Source organism: Montipora foliosa, chromosome 8 (genome assembly GCF_036669935.1).
Source record: "Montipora foliosa isolate CH-2021 chromosome 8, ASM3666993v2, whole genome shotgun sequence".
NCBI lineage: Eukaryota > Metazoa > Cnidaria > Anthozoa > Scleractinia > Acroporidae > Montipora > Montipora foliosa.
This window is the reverse complement of record NC_090876.1, coordinates 19,306,838-19,334,337: the sequence shown is the minus strand read 5'-3', so window position 1 is coordinate 19,334,337 and position 27,500 is coordinate 19,306,838. Positions and strand designations below refer to the sequence as shown.

The window sequence follows — 27,500 nt, the reverse complement described above, 5'->3', positions numbered from 1 at the left end:
GAGGCTAATGCGGGGAATTCTTTTCAAATGCAAATACTTTTTAATAGATTTCCCTGCATTAGCCTCCATTGCAAGCTAGTTCCAGTCCAATACTGAGAATACGAATATGGTCTATTGTCTGGTACACTGCCGCTTTTATTTGTTGTGTACGAAACTTTTTCAGTATTGTTAACTGACCAGAGATCACTTTAATTAAACACCATTGTAAGTCGTGTCATTTTTCTTGTTTTCCCGCCGCGGTGTTGGCCAAATCGTTTAAAGGTTTCTTGACAGTTCCAGGAGTGAGATTGGTTTAAAAGAAACTCCCATTTTCCACGAATTCATTTGCCAAGTTGTTATCGGACAGTTCAATAAGCCAATCACATTCAAAGTTGTAGTTTAAATAAACCAATCACACCCAAAGTTGTAGTTTAAATCAATAGAAACATTGCACGGACTCCTAAATTGGAGCTTTCTTTCTTTCTTTCTTTCTTTCACAGCGACATTGCAGTAAACAATTTACGCCTCCTTTTTTAGTCTTTTAATGCGAATTTCCCTTTCTTTCATAACTTGCATGGTTCTTCTTTTCTCGGAAATTGTAATTTTTATGATTAATTTGTAAGAGGACTTGGTGTCGTCCAATTCGGTCTGTAATCATACTCGTGGTAAACAAATCGGACTCCCTCTGCGCGCTATTCCGATTTTGTTATCACTCGTGTAATTACAGACCGAATTGGACTCCACTCAGTCCTATTACAATTACTTAACGAAAGAAGCCCCTCTTCAATGTCGTTTCATGATCTGTTTTAGCCAGAATGTGCGGGTCTCATCCCCAACATACATATTCAAGCTGTGGTCTGACTTAGGGCCCGTTTACATGGAAGTGGGGTAACCTATCTGTTCATATGAACACTTATTTTTTTAGCCTCGCGTTTACATGATATGTGAGATAACCCGCCCAGCTGGGGTCGCATTTGCCATGTAAACGCTTGAAGGTGGGGTAACCCGGCCGCCAACTCGGGGTCGGCTCGTGTCGCAATATACTGGTTTACCCCAACTCCCCGGGTTATCCCACCTCCATATGAACAGAGCCTAAGGCAAGGTATAGGTTTGCTCTTTTTTTTTTGGCATTTTCTGGGTCCTCATTTAGATTTCTCCTTATGGAGCCAAGAGACATTTTGGCCTTGCCTATAATACCACTTTTTCAATCCGTTGTCACCTCCCTTTCACACTAATAGGATCGAAAACTGAAGTGTATGTTTGTGAAAACGGAGATTTTAGACAACGAATATTAAAGGCTTTTGAAAACATTTAGGCCAACATTGTCAATTTCTCAGAGAACTGGACAAGCATCTATGTTTCAGAACAAGATATTAGAGAGAGAAATGAGAAATGTGCTTAGTTCGTAATCCTTTTTACCCGGCAAGGGCGCCTCTAGCAGCCACGATATATACGATTCGTGAATGATTCGGAGCCTAGAACCACAGCACCATGTAGTTTGGCACAGGGAACCACAATAAACACTCTATTTAGGAAAGAAGGCGGAGAAACCACTCTCCACCGAGATGAGCTGCGGCTTTTTAATACAACTGATATTCTGGGGAAAAAAACGTCACCAGTCAGCTATGCCGTTCCTTATTGGTGCACCTCCTCCTAAAAAAAAATTCTGGATCCGCCCCCGTCTAACCAATGTAAGGAACCGCATTGGAGAGATTTAGCATCGCTTCTGCTCCACACAGTATCGGCCTTAAGGGCCTCTTGACACCATCCCGGGCTGGCTCGGTAACCGGGATGAAATTGGTTTCTGTTCATCTCACTGGTGCGTCTTACACCGCACAGGAACCGACGGCTTGAAAGTCTAACGAACAAGCCTGTCAAGAATTTCTCGATTTTCTTTGTTTGCGCAACGTCAAATTTCTTTTGACTTTACATTAACTCTAAAATGAAACTAATCCGAGCATTATCATCGGAGAGTGGAGAAGTAAAAACTCGGTAATGTCCGTTCTATTTCAAAAATGCATTGTATTGTTTTCTTCCCGGTAACCGGGCTGAAGAGTTCCTATGGTAGAATTTCCAGCCCGCCTACCGAGATCCCAGGGGCACCCAACGAAGGTGTTCCGCAGTAACTTCAGCTGGTTGGAAGTTATTAATTTTTATATTCTTTCGCTGGGAAACGTAAAATATTTGTAGGGTCTTGTGGCAATGGGCCATTTTCGAGTTGCTGTTTGTCTCGGTTTCGAAGTGAGTCTTGGTGCTCAACTATTGCAAGGGAAATGGTTTTGATTTGCATAAGAATACGCAACTCATTTCCATTTGAATGGTTGTGTACCAGAGCTCGCTTTGAAACTGAGGCATGCAGCAACTCGGAAATGGGCTATTCAATCCGTGCTGGGTGGATGAGGAAACTGGAGAAAATCACGCTTACCGCTGGTTAAACTTATCGCACGTTGAGAAAAAAACCTGTTTTGACCGGATTGGCGAGCGGTTTAGTCCTTATGTTTTATTAGCGTTTTTTTGTAATTTTTTTGCCTATTATTATGCAAATGAACACATCGAAGTGAGGGAAGATCTCGGAAACAATGGCCAATATGAAGAGGTTCCATTTTTTCAACTTTCCCCGTCTCCATGCAGCCTACTTAAATCCGGCCTTTTTGGGATCTTATCTCAGGAGTAGGGTACACTATATGTAACATATATAACCAATCTATAAACCAAAAACAACATGGCGGACAAGTTTGCGGTATACTTTTCTTTTAATGCCGTTGTTCTCGTGGCACGAATCCTTGCATTAAGAAGGTAACAGGAAATTATTCGTAGCGTTAACTAAAAGAGATATAACCTTACGATGGCAGAGAGTACTCGTCTTCCACCGATGTTTCCGAGGTCGTCAATCAAAAAGCACAGATTAATCATTTTGTCTTTCTTGGGGAAATCTGAGCTTTTGATTGGTTAATTGATTTTTGATCAATTCCAATGACTCCTGTCCCGGTCATATGGTGATAGCAAAATCGTGAGCGAAGCTTGAAAATCGAGCAGGATTTTGAGGTTGCAGAGCCATGTAAATGCGATGATTTTTGGCACGATACTAGCAAAATTATCGACTTTTACATGCCCAAGGCTGGGCCAGCGACCTTTGGAAGTTGGAGAAATTTAGATAAATTCTGGAGGCACTCGGCCGTGAGCGGTCTTAAAACCTGCACACCTTGTCTATTTATATTGTATGTGACGACGATCTGAAGGTGAAATCGAAGCGTCCCAAAAACTTATCAAATCACTCAGGACAACGCAGAAAATAATGGGTGAGTGAACTTTATTTATCTGGCTGTCCATAGAATGAATTTTCGAAGAGAAACATCGCGATTTGAAGTGTTCATGGAACATTTCCTCAATCAGTTGAATCGGCTGTTACAACTATCTCAAAATAACGTGACGTCATGCGCTCTTGCATTCTTAGGGTTGTCTGCTTGTGGTTTTTTTACTTCTAGGTTGAAACAGATTCTTGATTCTTGATACACGCTCATATTTCCTACCAGCCAATCAAAACGTGCATCTAACAACACAATCAATCAAAATTCTTGTGATGTCCTGGCCGTGTTTCCATACTCTCTTCTAAACACAGCTATTGACCAATGAGAGTGTGCGTACTATGCTAATTATTTTATAAAATTTGATTTCATACGTGTATGATGTGTGGGGTGGCCAAATTCTAGTTGACCACCGCCATGGTAAATTCTTCTTCTTCTTTCCTTTCGGCTGTTCCCTGTAGGGGTTGCTACAGTGAATCATCTGCCTCCATCTAACCCTATGTTCTCTTTCACTACATGCTTTCACCGAATGCTGGATACCAAACGCCTAATGTTATAAAATCAGTATTTGACAGTATTAAGTGTACAATTATACTCAACAATAACTAAAAGTTAACCATTTTAGAAATTGGTGCTTACTAATTACTGCAGAAATCATCATCATCTTGTGCTTTTCCCTCTGAGGGAATTGGGGCCTTGCGTTCTCTCTCTCCAAGCTTCTCGGTCTTTCGCACAACTACAGGCTTCTGCCCAACCTTTGAACCCAAGTTCACTTTGTTCTCTCTCTACCGTTCTTCTCCATGTCTCCTTCAGCCTACCTCTCCTACGTCTTCCTTCTGGGGTCCATGTTAAGGCTATCCTTGGGTTCTCATTCACACTTTACCTCAGCTCATGCCCAATCAGTTTCCTGCATCTACGTTTTATCTGCTGAGTGATCTCTCCCATATTCGTCTTAAATCTTATATCTTCATTTGTCACTTTCATAGGCCGGTAAATCTTCAGAATTCGTCGTAGGCACTTGTGGAGGAAAACATTAAGCTTGGTCTGGTCGCTTTTAATCATTTGCCAAGTTTTGCAACCATAGAGAAGGAAATGCACTACCATAATTGAAAGCTAACCATTTGGCGATCGGTGTTCTGCAAAATAGCCCCGCCCTTCTGGCATGACTATTCCTGAAGTGAGTGGTAAGGGATGGGGGGTTGGGGGTGAAGGGTACCATAGCTAAAACAACCCAAGCCTTAGGCCTAAACACTATGCTTTAGATAATGACTACATGTAGGTCTAAGGTTAGCATTTTTGTAAAGGACTGGGTTGTTTTAGCTATGGTATCCTTCACCCCCTACCCCCACTCCCAGAATAGTCATGCCATTGCCCTACTCATTGCTGATCCTATCAACCCTTGTCACTCCCATTAAGAGAACTTCTGCTACCTCCAGCTCAAGATCTAAGGCTGAGGCTCAGGATAAATTGTGGCAAGCGACATGGCCTAAAAAGTAGCTACAGCAGACCTTTTAAAATTTAGACAAGGGACTCCGCTCTTCCCTGGCAGAGCCTCTGAGATCTGCCTCCTGTCTTTTACCCAGTGCCAAGGTCTCTAAACCATACAACATCGCTGGTCTAACCACTGCCTTTTATACCTCTCCCTTCTTTCTTGCTGATACTCTTTTATCACATTTCACACCTGACACTTTTCTCCACCCATTCCAACTTGCTTGCACAGGCTTCTTTACCTAAATTTCTTACCTACATTAACATTAAATGGCAACCAAAAATCCAATTACTACAAGTAAATTAAACCAAAATAGGTCCAGGAAGGTGTGGCAGCTTAGATGATAGCAAAAGAGTACCTACCAGCTGAAATTAAGTTTGGTTTTTGAGAAGAAAACTTTTGTACTCTTCCCTAAAAGTATTGTAAGACATGGCTTTGAATTGTAAGGGAACAGATTCCCAAATCTTTGATGCAAGAAACTGAAAGGCAGACTTTCCAAAATTAGTGGATAAGATGTTTTTCTCTCGTTCTTGACACTGCTAGCCAGCGAGCCACACGAGTCTCACATTTAATGTAAGCGCCCATTTCAAATAGTGCTGATAAACAGTATTTAAGGACGGTGCCTACTAATTCAAAGGTATATTTGCCCCAATTTATGATTATGCAGAAAAGGTAGATCTTAACAAGTGTTATTGAAATCCAACAAGAAAATTGGGGGTAACCACGCATTCTTCAAAGATAATTCATGAACAATATTTGTAAAAAGCTCTACAATACAAAGCAATGTATGGTGTTCACTCTCAAATTGAACCTTAATTATCTCCAAAGAATGCATGGTTACCCCCAATTTTCTTTTTGGATACCAAGAGTACTTACGAAGATCTACTTTGCCTGCATAGTTTTAAACCGCGCAAAAATATACCTACATTAGTAAGCATCACCGATAGGAAATCCGAGTATCTGGAGTTGCGCAGAACGTATGCGCAATGACAATAGTAGGCACCGTCCTTAAGGACGTTCGCGCTAATTGTTTGTGCGCAACGTTACTGCGCATGTAACGCGACTGTAATATGTCACGCATTACTTTGAGCATTAGTGAAGTTGAGGTTTTAAAGCCTTTGCAAAAACCGTGGACGGTAAGTCTTGCACAACGTTGGATCAGAGAAGATCGTGATCAGTCAAAATTGATTTAAAATATTTATGAAAGTCAAGTAGACTACTGCGCGACTGATATTCGCGAGGTTTTATCAGTCGTGCACTAGTCTACTTGACTTTCATACAAATTTTTCAAGCATCAGTTAAAATAGCATGGCGACAAAAACGCCGAGGAAAAAATTACAGGCCGGCAAAAGAATGGCACATTTATTTCCGAATCATCATGAAACTTCAAAGAGAAGTGAGCGGGAGGATGGAAAAGCTCTGGAAAAGGAAGCTGATCGAGTAGACTAGTAGCTGAAAGTTTGGAAAAGTCGTGGACGAACCGTTGCGTAAATTTAATGGGGCTATTTCTTTTTCATGTTTTTATTACCCTACGAACTTAAGTTCAAAGTGAATGCATGTTTTTAAAGTTCTTTTCCTTTACTTTCGTGAAAATTGAGGAGTATTTTCGTCCTCGTCCGCTTGAATAGTGCGGACCTGCGTGGAAACTATCAGCGATTGAATTTCACAAAAAACACACTCCAGAGGATGAGCATGACGGCAATGGGGAGATATTATACAAAACACCAACCAAACGAAGATGACCCCTGCTTAAAACGTCGTTGCTATGCTCGAAAAAGGTTTTTTTTTTTCGGTAAAAACCTTTCATCTCTTCAACGATCGATCCTCTCTTGGGTTCCAGTCCTTGCCCGACAGGTCACGCAAAAGCGTGACAAACGAACTTTTCCATGAGCTTTGCAAAATCACATCGATTTTACTCGTTCAGATCATCGGTGACCCCTATTTTTTAAATCATGAATCACTTACTTTACTTACTATCTACAAAATATGATGAAATAAAAAAATTCTCACCGTAAGAAGTTATCTTTTTTTAACATTTTCTTTCCTCGTGCCATCGAATTCCGGTAGAGGTTGCAACGGATAGAGCTTACGAAAACACTCGTCGAGGATGAACTCTACAGTTTACCACATCCCTAGCGGCATACAATTATCTAAAAATCTTACTCCTAAAAACCTATGCATGGAAACTTTCACTCCAACAGTTTATTTTTATGATTTTCGATGGATGAGCAGATGAGCCTACATCTCGCTATTCTGACCGATTTTTCGAAATTAAGGCATTTTTCCACTGCCATTTTCTCCGAAACAAAGTCGGTGACCCCCATTTTTTTTTTCATTTTTGGAGTAAGTACTTTATGACCTAACTCTAGGCGAGAAATGAAGAAAATCTCACCGTAGGAAGATTTTGGCGCGAACGTCCTTAAGTCTAAGCATCCATTTTAAAATGGTCGGTTTTCAATAACTGGGTGGCTCGCATGTTGACTTCTATGGCTTGCATGTTGGCTAGCATTTCTTGAATGTTGACTCACATGGCTTGCTGGCTCACATATTGTACAACCTCTTTTTCCCCAGGGGTATTCCTGTTTTCCCCCTCTTACCAAAAACCAACCTTTCAATTTAGTTTGCTTTAATTAATATCACTTGATTTCATTGAGACTTCAATAAATCCTTATTATTTTGATTAGTATTAATTGTTTTAATTACGGTATATGCTTTTGTCGGCTTTTTTTTAATTAATGCAGATTGAAGCCAGAGAAAGCCTTATTAAACCAGGTAAGTCAGTCTTGTTGCCAAACTTTTATAGATGGACAGTTCAATGCAATTCCTTTTCAAGAGTGGTTTTTGTTGTGTACTCATCTGGGGTTCAGTGTTAATGACTATGCAGGATGTAGCGAACACAATCATTGTGTGAACAATATTGCTTTATTACAACAACTCCTTTTAATGCTATTTACAATGATATATAATTTATGTGTAGTGGTAAAAACTCGTATGATTTTGGTTAAGATGTATAAGTTTATTATCTAATGGTATTCACTTATCTAACAACAAAGAAGTTCATCCCACAACAGTAGCAAAAGCTGCATTTTTCATTGAGTTTTGCAAAACCTTTGAACTGTGATGTACATAATTTGAAGTGCAGGTTATAGATATAACAAGTTTTTGTTTCGTTGAGTCCTTTCATGGGAACACATGAGCCCAACAAATTGACCTGCTCCCAACTGAGTGGCTATATAGCTCGGTTGGTAGAGCAATAATTATTGCACCGGCATCACATATGTCATCGGTTCTAAATAGGAGTCCATCCATTTTGCAAGGACATTGGTTTAATATGTCTTTACACAGATGACTCGTGTCGGATGCACATAGAATGACAAGAAAGCGAAATGAGTAACACATAACAAACATGGGGTGATTAGCGCCAGGTCCCTATCTTAGCTGAGGTCAAATGGATTATTCTCTATCTCTCCCCAAGTCTTTAGTCGTCGTTTAATACTCTGGCAACATGCAGATGGGGGCAGTAAAGACTGAAAGAGTCAAAGAAAAGCAAAACACAGCAAGAGTCCATGAGGGTCTTATATTGGCGACTGTTTAGGCTGTCACTGTGTGTCCATAAATTGGCATTGTTCATAGTTCCAGCAAGCCATTGTTGTTATGATCCAGTAGCCGTCAAAAAGCTAGGGGAGGCTTCTTTCCTTGGGAAGTCCTCAGGTATAGTGGGGGTTACAGAAGGTGTAGCTGGACTAGCAGGTGTTGGGTTAGCATCAGCAGATGGTTGAATGGTCAGGGTCAGAGGTGATGGAGTGCTGCCATGTCCAGGACTGGAATTAGGTGGTCCAGGTGCAAGTGGGCCTGCTGTCACTAGTGCTGGGCTCGGTGTCAGGGAGGGGGTCGCAGGTGGCTGCCCAGAGGATGGATTTGGGGTTGACGGAGAGGCGGGTTCAGGTGTTTAAGGGCCATGGAGTGTTGGAATGGCAGCCTGGCAATGTGCCGAAGATTGTCATCGATGATGTGTCAAGGTGGCAGGGCGTGCACAGGGATGTATTTCCGTAGGAACTTACAGTTGCCAGTGGTGAGTTGGCCAGAGCCATCGACCTGCACCACATACTGGCGTACTTCAAACTTATGACCATTCCAGTTTTATTCCATTTGGTGGGGTGTGGCAAGTCTGATTTTGGATGTGGACATTGTCACCAGCTACTAGGGGTGGGAGCCTTTTGTTATGCTGCGTCTGTCTCTCAGCGGCTTTCATACAATGTACACCTGTTTCTTAAGGTTTCCTCCCTGTTGGCAAGGGTGTCACTCCAGGAAGGATGCGGTTTGTAGCGGCAAGGCAAGATGGGTATGAAGTCCTTGATTGGTCTCCCAAATACGCACTGTGCAGGGTACAGCTTCGTGTTGGGGTCAGAAGTGTTGCGATACTGGAGTATGGCACGCTGTAGGGAGTCTGTGTCAAGGCTGCCATTCAGGTCAGTGTTATTAAAGATGAGGTGCTTGACGGTTTTCATGCCGATTTCTGCTTGGCAGTTTGAGTGTTGGAAGGTGACAGATGAGAGGCGGTGGTGTACACCCCACTCTTTTAGGAACTAGCACATAGCAGCCTCAAAGGGTTACGAGGACAAGATGGCAGCTGCAGCTGACCTGTTTTTGTTCTTTGCATACAAGGAAATTTGACTTGTGTCTTTACCTGCCGTTTTTTTATGCCGTTTTCTTATTCTTACAATTGGTCTTAACACAGTCTAACTTGTGTCAGTCATGCACACAGAATGACAAGAAAGCGAAATGAGTAACACATAACAAACACCCGCCGACTAGTGCCAGATCCCTGTCGTACATGTAGCTGAGGTCAAACGGTTAAAATATGCTCTAGGTTGCAGTCCTGTTGGAGCCACCTGAATGTTTCAGGTGTCTATAAGATACATTTGCTTAGATTGTCCAGATAAGTGCCAGAATCGCTTGTCCCTTAGGTGGTAGGTGGCATCACTGTTACACTGGAATCTGTGTATAAAATATCAACTGAAAATACCGGTAATGGCAGTAGCAGAGAAATGGTGTGAGCACAAAATCGAAAGGTATTTTGAAGCTATGTTGATGTCAATATTACATGGAATTGCAAGATCCAAACTGACAAACACTTGACATCCAACATGCCAACATCACTGTGATTGAGAAAACGGAACCAGAATTGCAAGGACAGTGAATACAACATGGCCATGGCAACAGAGCTAGTCCTCAAGCCTGCAATCTTGGAGTCTTGGATGTGAAACCACTACACCTCTATGCCCCTACTGATTGATGCCGCCCTTTTCCCATTTTTATATCTTATGGGTATTATCATTATGTGTACCCCTCAGACTTCAAAATGCAAGCATAAAATTCCAGCAATCCATTATTACTGTTACATAAATAAAAATCTTTGTATCTTTTAAGTTCAAGGTCTGTCAGGTCTAAGTTTCTTCTTTGTCTTTTGAAAGCGTAAATAGTCTCTGCCAATTGTGCCACTTATCATAGATTCCCAGTCACAAGATTATTTTTAACACATAACTGAAAACTGCTTTTATTTTAAGTTTATTGAAAAACTGGGTAAAATTTCCCAAAATCATATTTTGCTCGTGTCCTCTAGTGTATGCAGATTTCATGCTGGTGATGACAAGCTAGGATGATGATGATTGTTATTAGTATCACATCTCTTTGCAGTTTTTTTTTTTTTTTTTTTCGAGAAGTTCCTACCTTACCTTTTTTACTCATACCAGGTTCTCCATCATGAAGAGACAGCAATCTACCACTTAGTGCAGTTGACACCAGGAAAAAGTTATGAATTACGAGTATCATATGCTTCCACTGTGAGATATCTTAGCCATTTTTTTATTGTGCAGCCCCCAAGATATACCTTTATCACATTTCATGAGGCAGGGTTGCTTCTATATGCCTTGACAATAATGGTTTTTAAAAATGATTATAAAAAAGCTAAAGCTTACTAAAAATAATTTTAAGTAACCAAAGTGTTTTTTGGTCACCATACAGTCATCATCAGTAGTACATGGTGGAAATCTAAATACAACTGTTCCCCTTGGGAATAACTTAATCGAACAAAACCAAGTTGTATGTAGATTTCCACCAGGTACCACTGATGATGAGTGTATGGTCGAAAACGTTTTGGTTACGTAAAATTTTTAGTAAGTTTTAGTATTTTTCATTATCATCAATAATAATAATAATAATAATAATAATAATAATAATAATAATAATAATATTTCCTTGCTTGCATGCTTGGTTTCCATTCCTTTCTTTTCACATTTTGGGCAAGTGGTAATATTCTACACACTGATATTCATTGTTGTGATGATGGGTTCCTGGAGGTGAATTGACTCCATTGCAATGATTAGACCTCCTTCCCCTGAGAAGATTGCTGCCCATCCTATGTTTTTATGTTTGCGGCACCATTGTAATTTTACTGAGTGACTTTAAATTTAGTTTAATAATAATATTGTAATGCACTTTTGAGTATTTTCATAGAAAAAGCGCAATATAAGTATTAAATAATAATAATAATAATAATAATAATATTATTATTATTATTATTATTATTGCTCCATAACTATTGACCTTTTAATGGTGATTTAAAGGGAAGAAATCTTAAAGTTGGCATACTTTATTTCATACGTCTCTCTCTAATTTAACAAAGACCAGTCTTGAAAATAGTAGTTCCTTCTTGCTTAAAAAGCATGACGAAATTCCTTGGGCCTGATAGGTTGATCTTTATATTGGGTCCCATAAAGGTGACACTTGCAGAATTTCACATGTGCTAGACACAAGCACCTTGATGTTTTGCTGTTTCATTGGAAATTGAACCCTCTTTAGGGGAGACTTGAAAACACTGACCCCTAGCCCATCAGGACTACCCTGAAATAGACTATATTTTACTACTTAAAATGAGTACTGTTGAAAGAACTGAATTGATTATATACCGGTACTTGCCTGTACCTTAGTTGTTTAATTTTCATCTGCACGACCACATGTGACTAAATTCAGAAAGCGGACTGGTCTAATAACTTCACTTACATGAAGTAATCAGCCATGACAACAATTATCTGCTGCTAACCTTTTTAAAAATGGGTGCTTTGATGTAATACTGTTTAAAATGGGTGTTTAGGCTTACCACTAATTGTGATGCTGCTTATGACCAATAGTACTCAGCGACACTTAAAAAAGTCAAGGGGTCAATGGCCGGGGTATAGTCCATTAGGGTAGTCCATGGACTGGGAGTCAGTGTTTTCAACAGGAAAAGTACAGTATTAATATTATTACCTATATTTTTTCCCAAGACACCAACAGACTTTAACATTCACCTGATTTCAAAAGATGCATTGGGGAGGTTAACACGACAGCTCCTTAACGTTGATAAAATGGTGTTTGAAAATCCCTTGGCAGTCACGGTATGTTTGTCTTTTGAATCAATGCATGTGTCCCTGGGGTAGGAGAAAGGAACTTTACGGGAATGCTCATTATATCTCTCCATGAGTGTAAACAATTATGATAATTATTTTTGTCTCACTTTATGTGTTCAGGGGAAAAAACAGATATTTTTGGCTTTCAAGGTACTTGGTTTTCTATGCAAACATACCCGGTAATTATATTCATAGCAGTATTAATTTGAGGACATTGTCTTTGTTAACCATTTTGGCACTACAAATCACATTCGTTCATAATACTAGTTTCTCTTTTTATCTTCAGCTAAAAAAAGTGTGAACAAGGTATCCCCTTTAATTCAGGGAAAAAGTAACTCTTACATGTACCTTGCATCTCAGTTGTCTTGATTTGAGAGCACCATGGTTAAGCCCTTAGTTACATGGATTAGCTTTCCTTTTTTTTTTTGGAAGTTGCTTGTAATATCAGCTGAGAAAATGTCAGTTGAAAAATGAAAAATTTACAGACGATTGTTTGATTGGGTGTATGGTGTATACCCCCAGTCATACAAACATTCTGTAAATTTGTCAAATTTCAACTTACATTTTCTCAGCTGATATAACACGTAATACACTGAAGCTTTACAGGGTTACTAATTAAGTAAAGGTGCTCTTTCTATTTCTGGTATCATTTTTTCATTCAGTTCAATTTTAACTCGTTCAAATTCTGTTGCCGCCATAATTTATGGACTGAGAAGGGTCTATTACATGAACTGAGCATCCAAATTATGAGTTTGGGCTGCCTGTGGTCTAATCCGATTCTTTTGTTGACAGAGGGGAAGCCTTTAGGGGAAAAAAGGGTTGAAAATTTACTCAAAGTTGTCCTCTTTAATGATGGTTATTTAGGAGCAGTTTGCTAATGTGACAGCTATTAGGACTGGGGTACCAATGGAACCTGCAAGCATTGCTGAGCCTGTAATTTACAACATTGGTAAGAAAGTTAGTTTTGCGCATTGCCATCTAATCACCCTGCTGTGAAATTTTCTACTTAAATAGACTGTGAGAAAGCAATACAAATATACAAGACACTGCATCTGTTATCTGATTTAATTATCATGTACTAAAGAAAATTACATTATTTTGTGCATCATTAGGATATGCAGTCCAATGAACACTCCTTGCAACTAAAATCTTTCATCCTTCCTTGCAACTAAACTCTTTCATCCTTCATCTTCATCTTGTTTTAACCTAAAACAAGTTGTGCAATTACCTAGTAGACTTACTAGATCTTATAGTCACAAATTTGCATAACAAATATACGATTTCACTGTGAATGATTGACCTGTTGAGCTGCAAAGCAAAAATAATGTCAAAATGCCTTTAAAAGAGTTTACACTTATGCACACCACACTGTGTCAACGAGAAAAAGTGCATGCCATAAGAATGCTCACAGTCAATCAGTGTGTTAAGACTTGAATCTCAGGGCTCAGAATGACATGTGGGATAATTAGCAATTATTCCATGAGCGCGCATTGGATATGAGATGATAGATAGCCAACGAGACGCGTAGCGCCGAGTTGGCTATAATCCTATCATATCCAACAAGCGCAAGTGGAATAATTGTTTTATTAAAAACGCCCCCAAAATATAGAAAACTAGACTACAATAAAAATAAAAAGGCCCAAAAAATCATGCATATGCTTGCCGTATTTGTAAATCATGGTATAATGGCTTATAACCCATGATGGCTTAGCCAATCAAAACTCTCGAATTGCATTATCCAATGATCCAGTTTTTAATAAGACTGGATATCCTATGCTCCACTTTCGTGAATGCAGGTTTCCTGTCCTAAAAAAAATCATTTTGACTCAAGTTTTAATATAAATTTCTGTAGTGTCCCATTATTAGTACTCTAGTGTGCAGAACAATTTGTTTGTTAATTTAACTACATCACATCCAAATACAGACAACACTTTTGGATTTATTTAATACTGTATTTATTTGAGAGGTGCACACCCACTTTGAAAAGCCTGCATATCCACAACATTCTTGTCCAATTAGACTCAAACATCATAAACTGATAAATGCTTAAAGGAATCTTCTTGGAGATGGTGGAACCCACCTGTTTTCATTAGTTACTGGTATATAGTTGCCCAGTTAACATTTTTTGAGAGAATGGTAACTTTCTTTGCACAGCATTTCTCAGTTACTCCTATAGCTATTAATTTTACTTTACAGCACTTCTTCCCAAAACTATTAGTCACTCTCTTGATAATATTTTATTAAGAGGAGGCAAAAACCCCGAATGTTACTGCCTCTCCTACTTCATCTCATTTCCATCCACTTTAAACGAAAGAAAAAAACGAGTTTTATTTGGACAGTGTTTTAAGTCTAAATGATGTCCAGTGCATTCAAAGACATACATGTACAGCAGCTGGACACCCTAAAGGCTTTTGAAGCTGAAAGCAATTCATTTTTTTGATCCAACTCAATGGTTCAAGGAACTAGCAAGTCAACTCACATTTGCACTGCAGGCTTTGATGAATTTTTAGCTTTTTTTTTTTGTGTTGAAACGTCTGTCTTTAACTGGCTCATTTTGATTCAAGTGTTTTGGGTTTTTTTCTTATTTTCAGTTCTGGAAGAGCTTTTATTAGGTGTTCCATGCCATGTGTGGAGATTGGCATTTCTTGTTGTAGTTATAATCTGTTTGACTGTGAAGTATTTAGTTCCTCGTGCCCTTCGTTTTATGGAACAAAATGTGATTAAAGAGCATGAGAAGAGGTGACAAATGAAAAAGTAGAAACAAAGCAAAAGAAACGTTATTTGACCTCTGATAGTGACACTTAATAGCGTTTACTGTGTCTAATGCCAGACGATTTTACTCCTCAATGGGAGCATCCTAGGGCATTTGAGGTGTCAGCTGAAGTGTGAATGGGTTAAAGATATTTGCCTCTTCGCTATGATAATAGGGTATTTTTGGATTATTTAAAAAAGCTGTATTAAAGACGAAGTGATAAAATGTGCTCATTAGATTGAGAATACAGAGTGTGCTGCAAAACTATTTCTAGTAGCTCGCATGGCAGTGAAAAACCTTTCTTCTTTAACCCCATTTTTTCCGAAAAGTGACACTGATAGATTTTTCATCTCTTTAACCATTTTACCCCTGAACTGTCCCCCATTGTTGAGTAAAATCATGTGGCATAATTTAGATTGAAATCTATACATGTAAGTGACAGTCTTAGAGGAAATTGGTTAAATGAGATTCTAGATGTCATTAATGCCAAACCATTTTACTTGTCAGCGGGGACCGCTTCTGGGTTGAACGGGTTTCAGATCCTCTACAATAGGGAGCTTAAGCACACGCGTTTTTGAGATGCGGACGGCAACCGGAAGAAAACATTTCACGTTCCAGGACAGTGGTGTCTCCCAGATTTTTATACTAATCATCTCTAATGGAGAAAAGATACTTAGTAATGTAAATGTGGTTGTCTGAAGACCATTTGAAAGGGAAAACAGCTTACTTCCGGTTGCCGTCCACGCCTCAAAAACGCTTGTGCTTAAGCTCCCTAATAATTCTAACGAAACTTACAAGATCCTGCAGGGTCTTGTCTTGGATTTTTACCAGGAAAAATGGAAAGTGTATTAAAGGATTAAAATTAATATAATTGTACTCAGGAAATGTTTCAAGAATGATGAAGTTGAATGCAGGACCAGCAAAGCCTAATCCAATAAAACAAACTACACTTATCACCTTATTCAAGTCTCAAGTCTTATTTAGCTAAGCACGAGTGCTTTAAAAATTGAGGATGATATAAGTAAATCAAATCATAAGAAATTAAAGAAAATAATTTTGATTAGAGAGGAAAGCCACGTGTAGCTTGCGAAATTGTTGGCGACAGGCAAATTAACCATCGGCAAAGCCGCGCGGAGAATGGGGAGGGGCCCTGCCCTTTGGCATTCTCTGCGCGGCTTATGCCTCTTGCATCAACAATACCGCCAGCTATGCAGGCTAGAACCTAGAGAAAAACTTCTCGCAGTAGAGTAGAACGAACACAGTCAACCCTCGTGATGTTTAGTCCAGGAGTCCAACTCTGGCCATTTGGTGCAAGGCAAGCACCCTCAACACTGCAGCAATCCTGCTTTTAACAATATTTAACAATTTTTCCATGAGCGCACGTTGGCTGCAACCAGTCTCATCAACCTGGTTCCCAGGGTCTCTCTTCTCTGCCTCCATTGTCGCAACAACAACAACGACAATGGAGGCAGAGAAGAGGGACCCTGGGAACGAGGTTCCAGTCTCATATCCAACAAGCACGAATGGAATAATAAATTCCAACAGTTTGGAAGTACGAAATACCAGTGAAATCTTAAAAACTTGATGAAGATGCGATGTTGTGTAATACCTGGTTGTCAGATAGACGAAGGCTCATCACAAAAACATTTCTTGCCTTTTTGCATACTTCTGAAAGGCGGAATTGATCCAAACTTTCCACAAAAAAGGGGTTTTTTTTTTTGCTTTATTCAGAGAGAAGTTAAATTGCTTTCCGGCTAAGCGCAATCATTTGCCATATAAGGTCAAACTAAGGTATAATTATGGAGATTGAGTAAACCAGTCGGAGCACGAGAAATACATTAACCGAGGTTGAAAATTTTATGTTTATCTATATCATAATTTTGTGGCCCTTACGGCACCATTCATGCTTTCGTTGCAAAACTATTGAGAAAATCCCTACGAGGACTGTACACATTAGCGTGAGAAGGCCTGGAAAAAGCCACACGGCCCCATTAGGAACACATACCGCTCTGTGCAATTTCGTCGCTTATAAACATCCAAGTTATTTACGGCCAGAAAATCAAATACAAACAACATTAGATAAATAATTATTTTGTTCAAATTTGTTACTGCGCTTGGTCTGTACACCATGACCTCGGACCAAATATTTTCATGTCCAGCCCTCCCACTCAGTCAATAAGTACATTAAATGGTACGAGCAGGATGTGCCCCCCTCAGAACATACTGGCTCTTTCCATTTTTTAAAATTTTTATTTATTCATTTTTGTTTTACTAACACATGTAGTCGGCCCATTGCGAATGAAGAAGAAAAAACTGACCATTTTAAGTTCTGGAAATAATTTTTTTATATATACCGGTAATAACACGTCGTTCTTTAGACACAGGTTTTTTAATAAAATATTATTTTTGTACATAAGTATTTACAACATTATTATTCCCTTTATAACCACCGACATCAGCTTTTGTAGCATTAATTTTGGTAATATATTTTCAGTAAGTCAAGATAATATTTTCCTTACAAAAACTTAACATATTAATGCCTTAGCCCAATTCAACTGAAAAAAATGTCTGCATTCCTGGAAGCCAAATTTGTCCTATTTCTAATATGTGTTGGCGATGTAAATAACTTTGTGCTTTTCAATGGTTTCAATGTCTCTCTCCAACTGTTTCATCTCAGCTTCCATGCGTTCTTTTCGTGCTTTCTTTGGTGCTGTATCTGTGACCACTGACAGGCCCTGGTATTGGTGATGAAGCTCTTCCCAGTTCTTTTTTAGTCCATCAAGAATATCTTGTCTGGAAAAAATCAAAATACATTGGTAACTACTAAATTATGGATTATGGGAAATGGTCATATTTGTTTGAAAGGAGAGTGTATGTACATTCCTCAGCACCTTTTACCTTTGTCCCTCCCCTCCCCCAAGGGTTCCAATCAATTTTAAAAAAACACACAACAACAAAAAACGTCTGGACATTCAACAATGAATTAGGGGAGGGGGGGGGGAGGGGATCAATTGCCTGTTTTCATGTGAAATATTGTTTTGGATAACTGCACGAAAACTACAAGTATGGCCCAATTACATGTAGTTTGTTTATTTCATCACAAAATCTAGATTCAGCTCATTTACCATATGATTGCAAAACGTGTAGGCAAGATGAATAATTTGTGACAGGAAGCAAATTTCCAAGTATAATTTCAAACATTCAAAATTTCCTTCAATTTAATAAAACATTATTTTATTCTATTGATGCTTCCATGTTGGATATGAGATCAGTTAGTGCTACTTGCCTTAAATTACCTTGCATCCAATAAGTGTGCTCTTGAAAAAAGTAATCTAAGGTCAATTACTCATATTGCCTATTTCATAAGAAACTTGATTTTGAGCACTTGACAACTGTCTTACAGGAGGACAGTTTTATGTGGTGAGATTTTTGGCAGTTCGTTACATTGAATCAAGTACTACTTGTCGATTTGATACAAGGGAACATGAGGCTGTTTGAGATAACAGAAATTCAAAATTACGATAGAAAGCTTAACGCACTTTTTAAATGTCACACAGTGTCTAAAAAAAACTCTTTACAATCAAAATTGGGTCAGAATCAGGCGTATACTTTAGATACATGTACATGAAGGATCCATGACCTGACAAATTGCACAATGTAAATAGCCCTTTAGCAAGAGAGAATGCACCCATCTGTGTGTTCCACGGCCAGTACCACACAGCTAGTATTTATCAAAATTCATTAGAGAAATGTAATGTATCTTAATCAAAACTTGCCTTTGTTGCTCTGTTAAACTTTTCATAGCCCCTTGCTGGAACCTTTCCTGAACGTAAGCATCATATTCCTGTTGTGCTCGTTCTACCTCTGCCTTTCTTCTCTCCAAATAAGCTGGTGTTTTGCCAAACTCCTTCTTGTTGACATATTTTGGTGTTAGACCTGAAGGGTCTAAAGGATGAGTCGCACCACCTCGAGTGTCGACAAATTTTTTCTCTGGCTTCTTTGGCACTGACATTATATTCTCCACGGCATTTGTGGTAATATGATTCTTGTTTGAGCGTAACCCCATCAAAGGCTTTTCTGTGTGTTTTGGAACAGCAGGGCGTCTTCTGTCATCATCAGGATATTTAAAATCTGCCTCTGGCGAGAACACAACATTATTTAAATTAAGTTAAGTAGGCATAGACTATGCTACAATAATCTTATGGCTATCTCTACCCTTCTCCCTCAGGAAATTTTGCAAATTGAACTTCTCTCAAGTGGCATTTCCTGTATTTTGACATCATTTTTGTGGTATTCTTTAAGGTCTTTATTCTTACCAATGCTTGTCAGCTACTTTTGGAGCTGCTAAATGGAATAAGACTGCTGGCCTTATGAGTCTGCACAACACGAGGTGTTCAATGGAAAGACTGGGCAAGGCATTATAGGACAAGAAAGTGTAATACATAATTTTTTACACTCGATCGCAAAAAAAGACCTTAACATTAGCAATTTTTTTCTTTGTTCTCAGAATTTCATGATAAATCCAAAGAATAATTTTTAAGATAAAAATCGGGAGACTCCTGATCAAATCGGGATGGAATGTTTGTTAATGGGAGCCTACTCACAGGTGTAAGGGTTAACGCAGACAACAAAAACTGAACCAAAAAAATTCACAACCCATTTCACTAGCTGGGCTGGAGAAAAAATTTCATTAGCACCAAGATCAATGCAACAAGCAAAGTTCATTCTCTCATATAAGCACATTGACTGTTTACAAGGGATTAATTGGTGAGGCAAGGATCTAATGAAGTGTACATGGTTGGTCAATGGGGCTCTCACCAAACCTAAGGTCCTACAACAGGAACTCTGACCCAGCATTTGAGCAGAATGGTGTCTTAGAACAGACACTACTGTCACTAGTACTGTAAAGTAATAATAATTTATTTGTTATAGTAGGTCATCTGCATATCTTTCTTCTTATGCTACCTCACCAAGGAAGCCAGTACCACAATCGTATGACACAACGCCCCATAATTCAGAAAATCTTTGGTCAGACCCACTGGACGTTTCGACAAAATAGCGCCCATAGCAACCAGTGTCTTTATGAACCCCCATCCCCGAAAATTAATGAACTTATGAATTGACATGACAAACGAAGAGAAATAAGAACATTTGACCTAAAGTAATGCAATAAAATTCTATGTAATGATATATGCTTTATTTCTTTATTTAATAAAAGGAAGAATTGAGAGGTGGGTATTTATTAAATATGTCGTCTTACTTTCTGGAAGTTTGAATTCCTTGGAATGTTTCGTCAGGAAGTTCTTAGGCTCATTGGCGGCCACTTTCGGTGGTCCCTGGTAAAATAGAGAAAATATCCATAGTTATGAAGGCAGGAAAACATGACAAAAGCTCAAGTGGGATCGTGTCTAGAAATTCCAGATTATCGGAGGAGCATACATAATTTGGGCTCAATATTATAAAGCTTGTATATATGTAGGTCTTACCATGGTTTTTGAGCCTTGCTTGTTTGATTTATTCTCTTGCTTTACTCCTGAAGTAAAATTTGAACGATACCTGTGAAAGTAACGTTTCATGACATAAATGATGGAAGGTTAGTAAGTTCTTAAAATCATGCAGTCACCAAAAGACACAAGAATCATTTTCGATTTGGTTGCAACAAAAGTTAAGCTTACATCGCGAACTTTGGAGGCCTTTCTTGAATCTTTGGAATCAAATTATATATGCTTTCAATGTGGTCGGCTCCTTGTCCTCCACGGCTCACTTCTGTCGCCATGGTTTACGCTTTGAAAAACTCGAACTAACACCGCTCTATAGATTTGTCCCAAGAAAGATGGCGACCCTTCGTATAAAAATGGCACGGATGTTGATTGCTTGTTGCTAAGCAATAACCATCGTCACGTGATACAGTTTTTGCTTGTTGCCTTGTTGCCTCGCAACAACGGGTAACTTATTCATCCCCAGGTTCCTCTAACATCGCACCTTGGCAATCCCATAGGTGACCCAGGCTCGGAGGGTAAAAATTATATGGATTAGTATGGGCTGTTGCCTGATTTAACGCGATTTAAGCGACTTCTCAGCTTCCCGGGTTGTCACTCGTACATAAATAAAGGAAAGAGTGGAAAGTAAGTTTTAGCGTACCTCACATCTCGCTGATAAAATCACACTTCTCCGGCATCAATCACGCTCAAACTCTGGCGATTGCCACGCGGTTCAATTTACTTCTCTTTAAAAATTATTTGACCTGGGCCATTAAAGTTTCAATAAGAATAAAACGCAAACAGCGGTTAGGGAAGTGGTCAAGACTAAGAAAATAACACAAACAGCGGTGATAAACATTGTATTCCAACGCATTTTTATAAAACTTGACGTTTCGTATGCTAGTCAACACACATTTAGTATGCTAGTCAACACACATAGCTAGTCAACACACATGTTGTATGGGTCTGTATGCTAGTCAACACACATAGCATACGAAACGTCAAGTTTTATAAAAATGCGTTGGAATACATTGTTTATCACCGCTGTTTGTGTTATTTTCTTAATCAAGCTACCATGGCCTAAGAACAAGAGTTTATATGGTCAAGACTACTTTACATGCTAGGGACCCACTTTTTAGGGGGGAGGGTAGGGAAGGGACCATGGGTCTCCCAGGCTGGGTGGGGGGATAGGTGAGAGACCATGGGTCTCCAGGCTTGTATATTGAAGAATTGCCGACAATTTTACAGATACACAGATATTTGTAAAATATAGGTAACTTTAAAGGTGACAACTATTAGACTTGTCTTGTGGTCTAGGGAGTAGGGGGGGGGGGGGGGGAATAGCATATGCCATAACTTTCTTAGCCATGTGAAAGGCGGGGGGGAGATAAGTTGATACCATGGTTCTCCAGTCAAGTTTAGCGGGGCTATCGCAGACGCCACAGATCTCCCATAAGGAGGTGGTAGGCTTGTGGCCGATACCGTGGTTCTCTCGTCAAGGGTAGTGGGGATATTGCAGACGCCACATATCTCCCATAAGGGGGCTGGTGGAGTTATGGCTGATACCTAGAAGAATTTATCTAGATTTCCAAAAGATTGCTTCCGTTTTGGCCCCAGTTAGAAGAATATGAGATCTTATTCCTTTAAATGTATTCATGAATGTAAACAACAGTCTATAGTTCAATCACATTTTGACTATTGTAGTGTTGTTTGAGATAACTGCGGCATCGGTCTTTCTGGAAAGCTACAGAAACTCCAAACTCGGGAAGACTGTATTTTAGAATACAAGTCGTTTCGCTAACGTGCAGGGCACGGTTCCTCGATAAAGAAGACAAACTAGTACTCGTAAAAAATGGACAACAAGTTTCAGTTTGCAGGGCTTGTTTCGATCAATCATCAATCATCTTCAGTTGCAGGTGTTCGTTACAGTGCGAATTTACAATTTGAAGTTACGTTAATACGTTGCCGTTAGAATTTTATATTACCGAAAAAACGTTACAACAATACTAAGTTCAAACAAGCCAATAATGTGCGCGCAAAGAGTGTACCAAAAGAAAAAACTAACTAAAGTGCAATCTCGACCCCAGAGCTCTTCTCTTGACTGAGGGAGAGAAGAGCTCTGGGGAACCCTGAAACAAACTGTCTTCTCGTTGGTTTCGTGACGAACAATCAAAAGCATCTCTAATTGTTGCATTCATGTTAGCACGAGGAGTGCGCAGGCACCGTACGGCGCATGTTCTCCTAGACAGAGTTTCCCAGAGCCTCGTGTCGATCCAAGGCTCTGGTGACGAGAATGACTAAAGTGCTAAATGGCAGGAAACTACAACAACAACACCAAAACCTACAGAAAACTACACTAAAACATCAATGTAGCTAATAAGATAGAGTTATCTCCGCATGTTTTAGGTTCCTATTTAGACTGGGGTTTTCCCAGCGGATATGAGCAGCTCCTTTGAGCAACAACTGGAAAAGATTAGGTGCCATATCTAAAATGGAGAAGAAGCTCTCAGAACAGAGTCTTCGACATTCCTCAGAGTTTTGCAAATGTTGGAAAATGTGAGAAGTTCTGTCTCTTCTCGGATGCTCGCGAATAGCCGTCACTGTAAAGCGTAGTGTCGTGTCAAAATCGAATTTAGTTTATACTAAAAACACAAGATCACGTACGGTTGGTGCTGCTACGAAGGAGACTAGTTAGTGGGACTGCCTTTTGAGTCTGCGATTATTGTAAAGCATGCATGGACCACATCTGAAATATAACAGTTACCTATGACCCTCGAATTGGTCAAGAGAGAAGTCGCAAGGGGTACTTGTCCCTTGTTTGGGTATAGGGGTGCCGCTGGGGGTTTGAAACCGGCCCTGACCCTGTCGATAAAAACGTCGTGCTTGGTCATCAAGGTAGTTACAACAATAATATAGAGAATTATCGTTTGTCTCACGATGTAGTCACTTAAGATGTAGATCATGACGATTCGACTGCTTACTGGTAGTCTTCATCGGGCGATAAGATGGACTGATTACGCTTCACCATTTGTATCACGATGGTCGGCTGTGATTGGGGCACTTGGATCCCGCTACATTGTTCCTCTGATAACTCGTTTCCTGTGCGGTCCGCTGCTATGCCGTTCTCCTGAGATGTTCCCTCTGTAGTCCGCAGCACTACCGATTGACCCCCTTGGGTGTACCAGTCAGGGTCCCGGCTGGATAAATTTACCTCGTTCCAAAGCAGACAGTGGGAAGACCTTAGACAGCAATGACCAGAACCAGGTTGCTGACCAACGGTTTTCGTTAAAACAATGGTTTGCTTGGGGTGCTCAGTCCCGCGGGCTCAGAAAACCTGGTTTTGGTCATTGTTATTTAAGGTTTTTCCAGAAAGTGGCAGAGGCAGAGGTCTGGGTACGAGTTTGTTTTTGTTTAGGACAAAAATAACCTAACATACCTACCCTAGTAGGACTAAATATTTTAAGCAAAAGCCGATACAACGTAGATTTGATTTTAGTGATGTACTATATTTCGGCTGGCCAAACCAGCCTTCTTCAGGTACAATGAGAGATGTAAACTCTCATTGTACCTGAAGAAGGCTGGTTTGGCCAGCCGAAATATAGTACATCACTAAAATCAAATCTACGTTGTATCGGCTTTTGCTTAAAATATTTAGTTTCTCAACTTGAAATAACGCCTATCAGATCAAGCCACTGATCCAACGTACACCGACAGGAAAATTGTCGACGGTTGCTTGCTTCGAAACCCTAGTAGGACGACGCCCTCCATTTTAAAAAACAATAGGGCTAATATCTAGTCCTGGAGATGATCTAATGTTGACTGATGAACTGCAAAATAAACAGAGGGGTTAAGAACCATACCCTATCCAGCGGCACGCCCCCGGGTAGGCCATATGAGGGATTCTCCCTCCCCCCACCCCCCCTTCCAAGGGAAAAGACCACTTGTGTCGAATGTCTTTTTCTGGCCTTTTGTGACCTTATAAACAAGCTTTCAAAGTCATGTAAAAAGCTCGGTGTTCACTATGAAATATGGATTTCTTGCGAAATAATATGGCACTTTCGCACAAACGTCATTTTTCGGAGGTGCCAATGCTTCGTCAAATCCTGTTGTTAACATTCGGGTATCGTCTTTACAGTTCATTCTTTTAAACTGACGTGGTTTCTCAAATGAAAGAGCTTTACTATTGTCTACGTAATTATCGGCTTAAAACGAATGAAACCTGCTGCAACAGATCGCATAGGACATGCGGCCAGCACGTAGTTTTTGTCAATAAATCAGCTTAAACAGCCACTGAAACGCTCAGATCAGAGAAGAACTGCTTCAGACTTGTTCGGTTATCCTCTATATCGACTAACTGTGCAGTTAACCTGATAATCGTAATGAAGATTCTTGTGGTAATACTCGCTTTTCCCGTTCTCTTTGGAGAATTGAAGTGTGCAAGTTCAAAGGTCTCTCCCAATACACCGCTTCAGGGACATACTGGATATTACCATTGCGAGGTAAGAATAAACGCTCCTTTTAATGCAAGGTATTTTCCCTCAAAGCGGTGAAGACTCAGTAGAATGGAATTCATGTATAGACCTAACACGACAATTGCAACATGCGTCTTCTTTGGTATCTGAGAATCAACGTTTAGACTAAATCAGTTGATCGAGTTATTTCTCATCGGTGGGGTGTGAAGGGGTTCTTTGTACACCATATGGGGAGCTATGCGAGGAGGCTCCGCTTAAAAATGTGGTAAGCGAAACTGAAAGGGAAGGATCGCAAATATTCCAAAAATTCGCGAAAATCGAGCAAGGAATCAAGCAAGTCCAATTGAAGTTTTACATTTAGCAAGACTTCGTTTCGTATAAACAGGCTTGTTCTTAGGCCATCGTAGCTTGATAAAGAACATAACACAAACAGCGGTGATAAACATTGTATTCCAACGCATTTTCTATATAGAACTTGACGTTTCGTATGCTAGTCAACATACATTTTCAAAAGGGCAAGATAGAAAAATTCCGTCCTCTCCTCTCCGTTCTCTCTCAGCCAATCAGATTGTAAGATTCGCTGAATTCCGCCCGCTCAAGCATTAGAAAAATAAATAAATTTATTTATTTTTAACGATAATATACTTTTGGCTTACGTTATCATGTATTGATCATGATGTGTATTGTACTTGTAAGGGTAGGCACTATAATTGTTTCTGTTTCTCGAGTAAATAAAGCATTTATTTAATGTCATATCCAGGGTTTGGACCTCCTCACCTTTGAAGAGAAGCCTTGCACCACCATGAGAACTGGCATGGTTCGCTTCATTAATGACAGCATTTTAGAAGTCTGCGCTAGGAAGCAGTGGAAGCCGTATTACCCACAATGTAACCCCCTCAACGGTTGCTATAACAACAGGGTACCTCGTTTGATTGGGCACTGGCGTATGGACGAGCAAACTGGAAACGAGGTCGCCGATGATTCGGGACTCGAGAACCACGGCTCGACTAGTGGCGTGGTGCCTAACCTGTCCAAGTTCTCACGAGGTCGCTTCTTTAATGCCTCAGGTCTGATTACAGTTTCAAACTCCGCCATCTTGAATTTTGGTATTTCAAGCTTCAGTGTGACTGGATGGGCGAAGATTTTGGATGTTAAATATCCATTGACAACTTTTGCTGTCAGGAAAGGTTTCGGTTGTTATTTTGGCCCAGGTCGCGCCGGATGGGTACCCGGTTGGGAAACAGCACACGGCTACCAAGCCACGGGTCTGCGGGTGTGCATACGGGATAAGCAGAACAGATTAGTGGACAAAGCCATCGCATTTGACCAAGGCTATCAACCGGCACAGCTCATTGGACAATGGGTTCATTACGCTGTCGTGTTCGATCGCGAGAATAAGAAGAAGGTGCTTGTTTACGTCAATGGTAAAAAGCAGTCAAACACGCTGGACATCTCAACCGTTCATGGAAGCGTGGACAACACCAAGCCACTCGAGTTTGGTCAACTATACGGCTGGAAAACCAAGGGGACCCTGGATGAATATCGAGTTTACAACACCGCCCTGGACGACAATGAAGTTACGGCCATCTTTCAGAATCACCTTGTTTAAGATGTATTAAACTCTGGGAGACCAAGAAAGAAGGTGATGGAATATCGATTGGAACTAGTTTAGAAAATTTACGCCAGTCATTTTAAACAGTATTTAGATTGAAAACGTATGATTCTGGGAGACGTAGTTAAACTAAGGTGCTTAGGATTTCTTTGATTTCTATGGAACTTTTCGGCTACGAAAAGTTTCACGTTGGTCTTCCCGTATTGATGGCAATAAAGTCGAGGATTCTACCTTGGTCTCAAAAAATAGTTTGTATGGGAATATATCAAACACAAGGAAGAGTGTTTTTTTCACATATTCAAACCTTGAGAAGTGGATCGAAAAAACGAGACGTAACCGAATTCTTTTTAACAAGCTTCGAAGTGTTTCGATATCTGACGAAACACTCTTTCGAGTGTTTTATAGAACTTCTAAAAGCATTAATAATTCTAAGAGAAATTCAAACCAAAAGTTCGTCAAGTCGGGTGTTTGAATCAATTATCCGAGTAAAATACTTAATTATGTATTACCTGAACAATAAAAAGAGAGTCTGCAAGAATCTGAAAGCATTTGTAATCGGCAACATAGACTAGCGCCATTTATAAGTCCTTTCAAATTACCCCATACTTCTCTTAAATACTTCAAATCTTGTGTGAGCACAAATTTTACAATTGCTTTCTTCTGCAAACCTGAATTGCTCAAATTTTCAAATACGAGCCGATTATGGAAGAAATTACTCGCTCTCCGACGACGTAAAATGGCTGGCTAAGTGTTGACAGCGTGTTGTTGTGTCAATACTAATTATGATCGTCTTTTAAATTCCCTTGAGGTGCTTTCACAACAAACGTTCACCTAAACCTATCCCTTTCGGGTCTGGGGACTGTTTCTCGAAAGTCCCGAGAACTTTTCGGGCCCGAAAAGCCAGTCGTCAAACGGCAATCTGCTTATTTTGAAAAGCCGATCCTTAAACATGTTTTTCATGAA

At 39.8% G+C, this 27,500-nt stretch overlaps 4 protein-coding genes across 5 annotated transcripts in view; 3 read left to right on the top strand and 1 right to left on the bottom strand.

The window, feature by feature from the left end:
* The window catches only part of LOC137967616 (uncharacterized), a 4,738-nt gene extending 4,473 nt beyond the window's left edge, over window positions 1–265 (top strand). Inside the window, exon 1 of the mRNA XM_068814133.1 lies at window positions 1–265. This exon is cut by the window's left edge and continues 4,473 nt beyond it. The gene's annotated coding sequence lies outside the window, so the exon portion shown is untranslated.
* Window positions 266–2,657: 2,392 nt separating this feature from the next.
* Window positions 2,658–15,934, top strand: LOC138012623 (uncharacterized). Of its 2 annotated transcripts, XM_068859445.1 has the most exons (6): window positions 2,658–2,775; window positions 7,515–7,545; window positions 10,527–10,616; window positions 12,099–12,209; window positions 13,086–13,170; window positions 14,813–15,934. In XM_068859445.1, the coding sequence occupies exons 1-6, from the start codon at window positions 2,702–2,704 to the stop codon at window positions 14,962–14,964; spliced, it is 543 nt and encodes a 180-aa protein (XP_068715546.1). In that variant the 5' UTR covers window positions 2,658–2,701; the 3' UTR covers window positions 14,965–15,934. The 2 variants fall into 2 exon arrangements, with proteins under 2 accessions (XP_068715546.1, XP_068715547.1); XM_068859446.1 differs by lacking the exon at window positions 10,527–10,616 and having other exon boundaries at window positions 2,687–2,775.
* Window positions 15,935–17,343: 1,409 nt separating this feature from the next.
* LOC138012622 (enkurin-like) lies at window positions 17,344–20,824 on the bottom strand. The gene is made up of 5 exons (XM_068859444.1): window positions 20,649–20,824; window positions 20,460–20,529; window positions 20,234–20,309; window positions 18,750–19,110; window positions 17,344–17,766 (listed from the first exon to the last, which is right to left on the bottom strand). The coding sequence occupies exons 1-5, from the start codon at window positions 20,747–20,749 to the stop codon at window positions 17,574–17,576; spliced, it is 801 nt and encodes a 266-aa protein (XP_068715545.1). The 5' UTR covers window positions 20,750–20,824; the 3' UTR covers window positions 17,344–17,573.
* Window positions 20,825–24,695: 3,871 nt separating this feature from the next.
* Window positions 24,696–27,075, top strand: LOC137967692 (uncharacterized). Its single transcript, XM_068814227.1, has 2 exons — window positions 24,696–24,952; window positions 25,686–27,075. The coding sequence occupies exons 1-2, from the start codon at window positions 24,833–24,835 to the stop codon at window positions 26,532–26,534; spliced, it is 969 nt and encodes a 322-aa protein (XP_068670328.1). The 5' UTR covers window positions 24,696–24,832; the 3' UTR covers window positions 26,535–27,075.
* The last annotated feature ends 425 nt before the right edge of the window (window positions 27,076–27,500 follow it).

Coding starts and splice junctions, on each gene's coding strand:
- LOC138012623 (XM_068859445.1), top strand. CDS start 2,702: ATGGCGGACAAGTTTGCGGTATACTTTTCTTTTAATGCCGTTGTTCTC. Junction 10,617..12,098: donor GAGTATCATATGCTTCCACT/GTGAGATATCTT, acceptor TTTTTTCCCAAG/ACACCAACAGACTTTAACAT. Junction 13,171..14,812: donor GCCTGTAATTTACAACATTG/GTAAGAAAGTTA, acceptor TCTTATTTTCAG/TTCTGGAAGAGCTTTTATTA.
- LOC138012622 (XM_068859444.1), bottom strand. CDS start 20,749: ATGGCGACAGAAGTGAGCCGTGGAGGACAAGGAGCCGACCACATTGAA. Junction 19,111..20,233: donor GGAATTCAAACTTCCAGAAA/GTAAGACGACAT, acceptor TGTTCTCGCCAG/AGGCAGATTTTAAATATCCT. Junction 17,767..18,749: donor AGTTTAACAGAGCAACAAAG/GCAAGTTTTGAT, acceptor GATTTTTTCCAG/ACAAGATATTCTTGATGGAC.
- LOC137967692 (XM_068814227.1), top strand. CDS start 24,833: ATGAAGATTCTTGTGGTAATACTCGCTTTTCCCGTTCTCTTTGGAGAA. Junction 24,953..25,685: donor CTGGATATTACCATTGCGAG/GTAAGAATAAAC, acceptor TGTCATATCCAG/GGTTTGGACCTCCTCACCTT.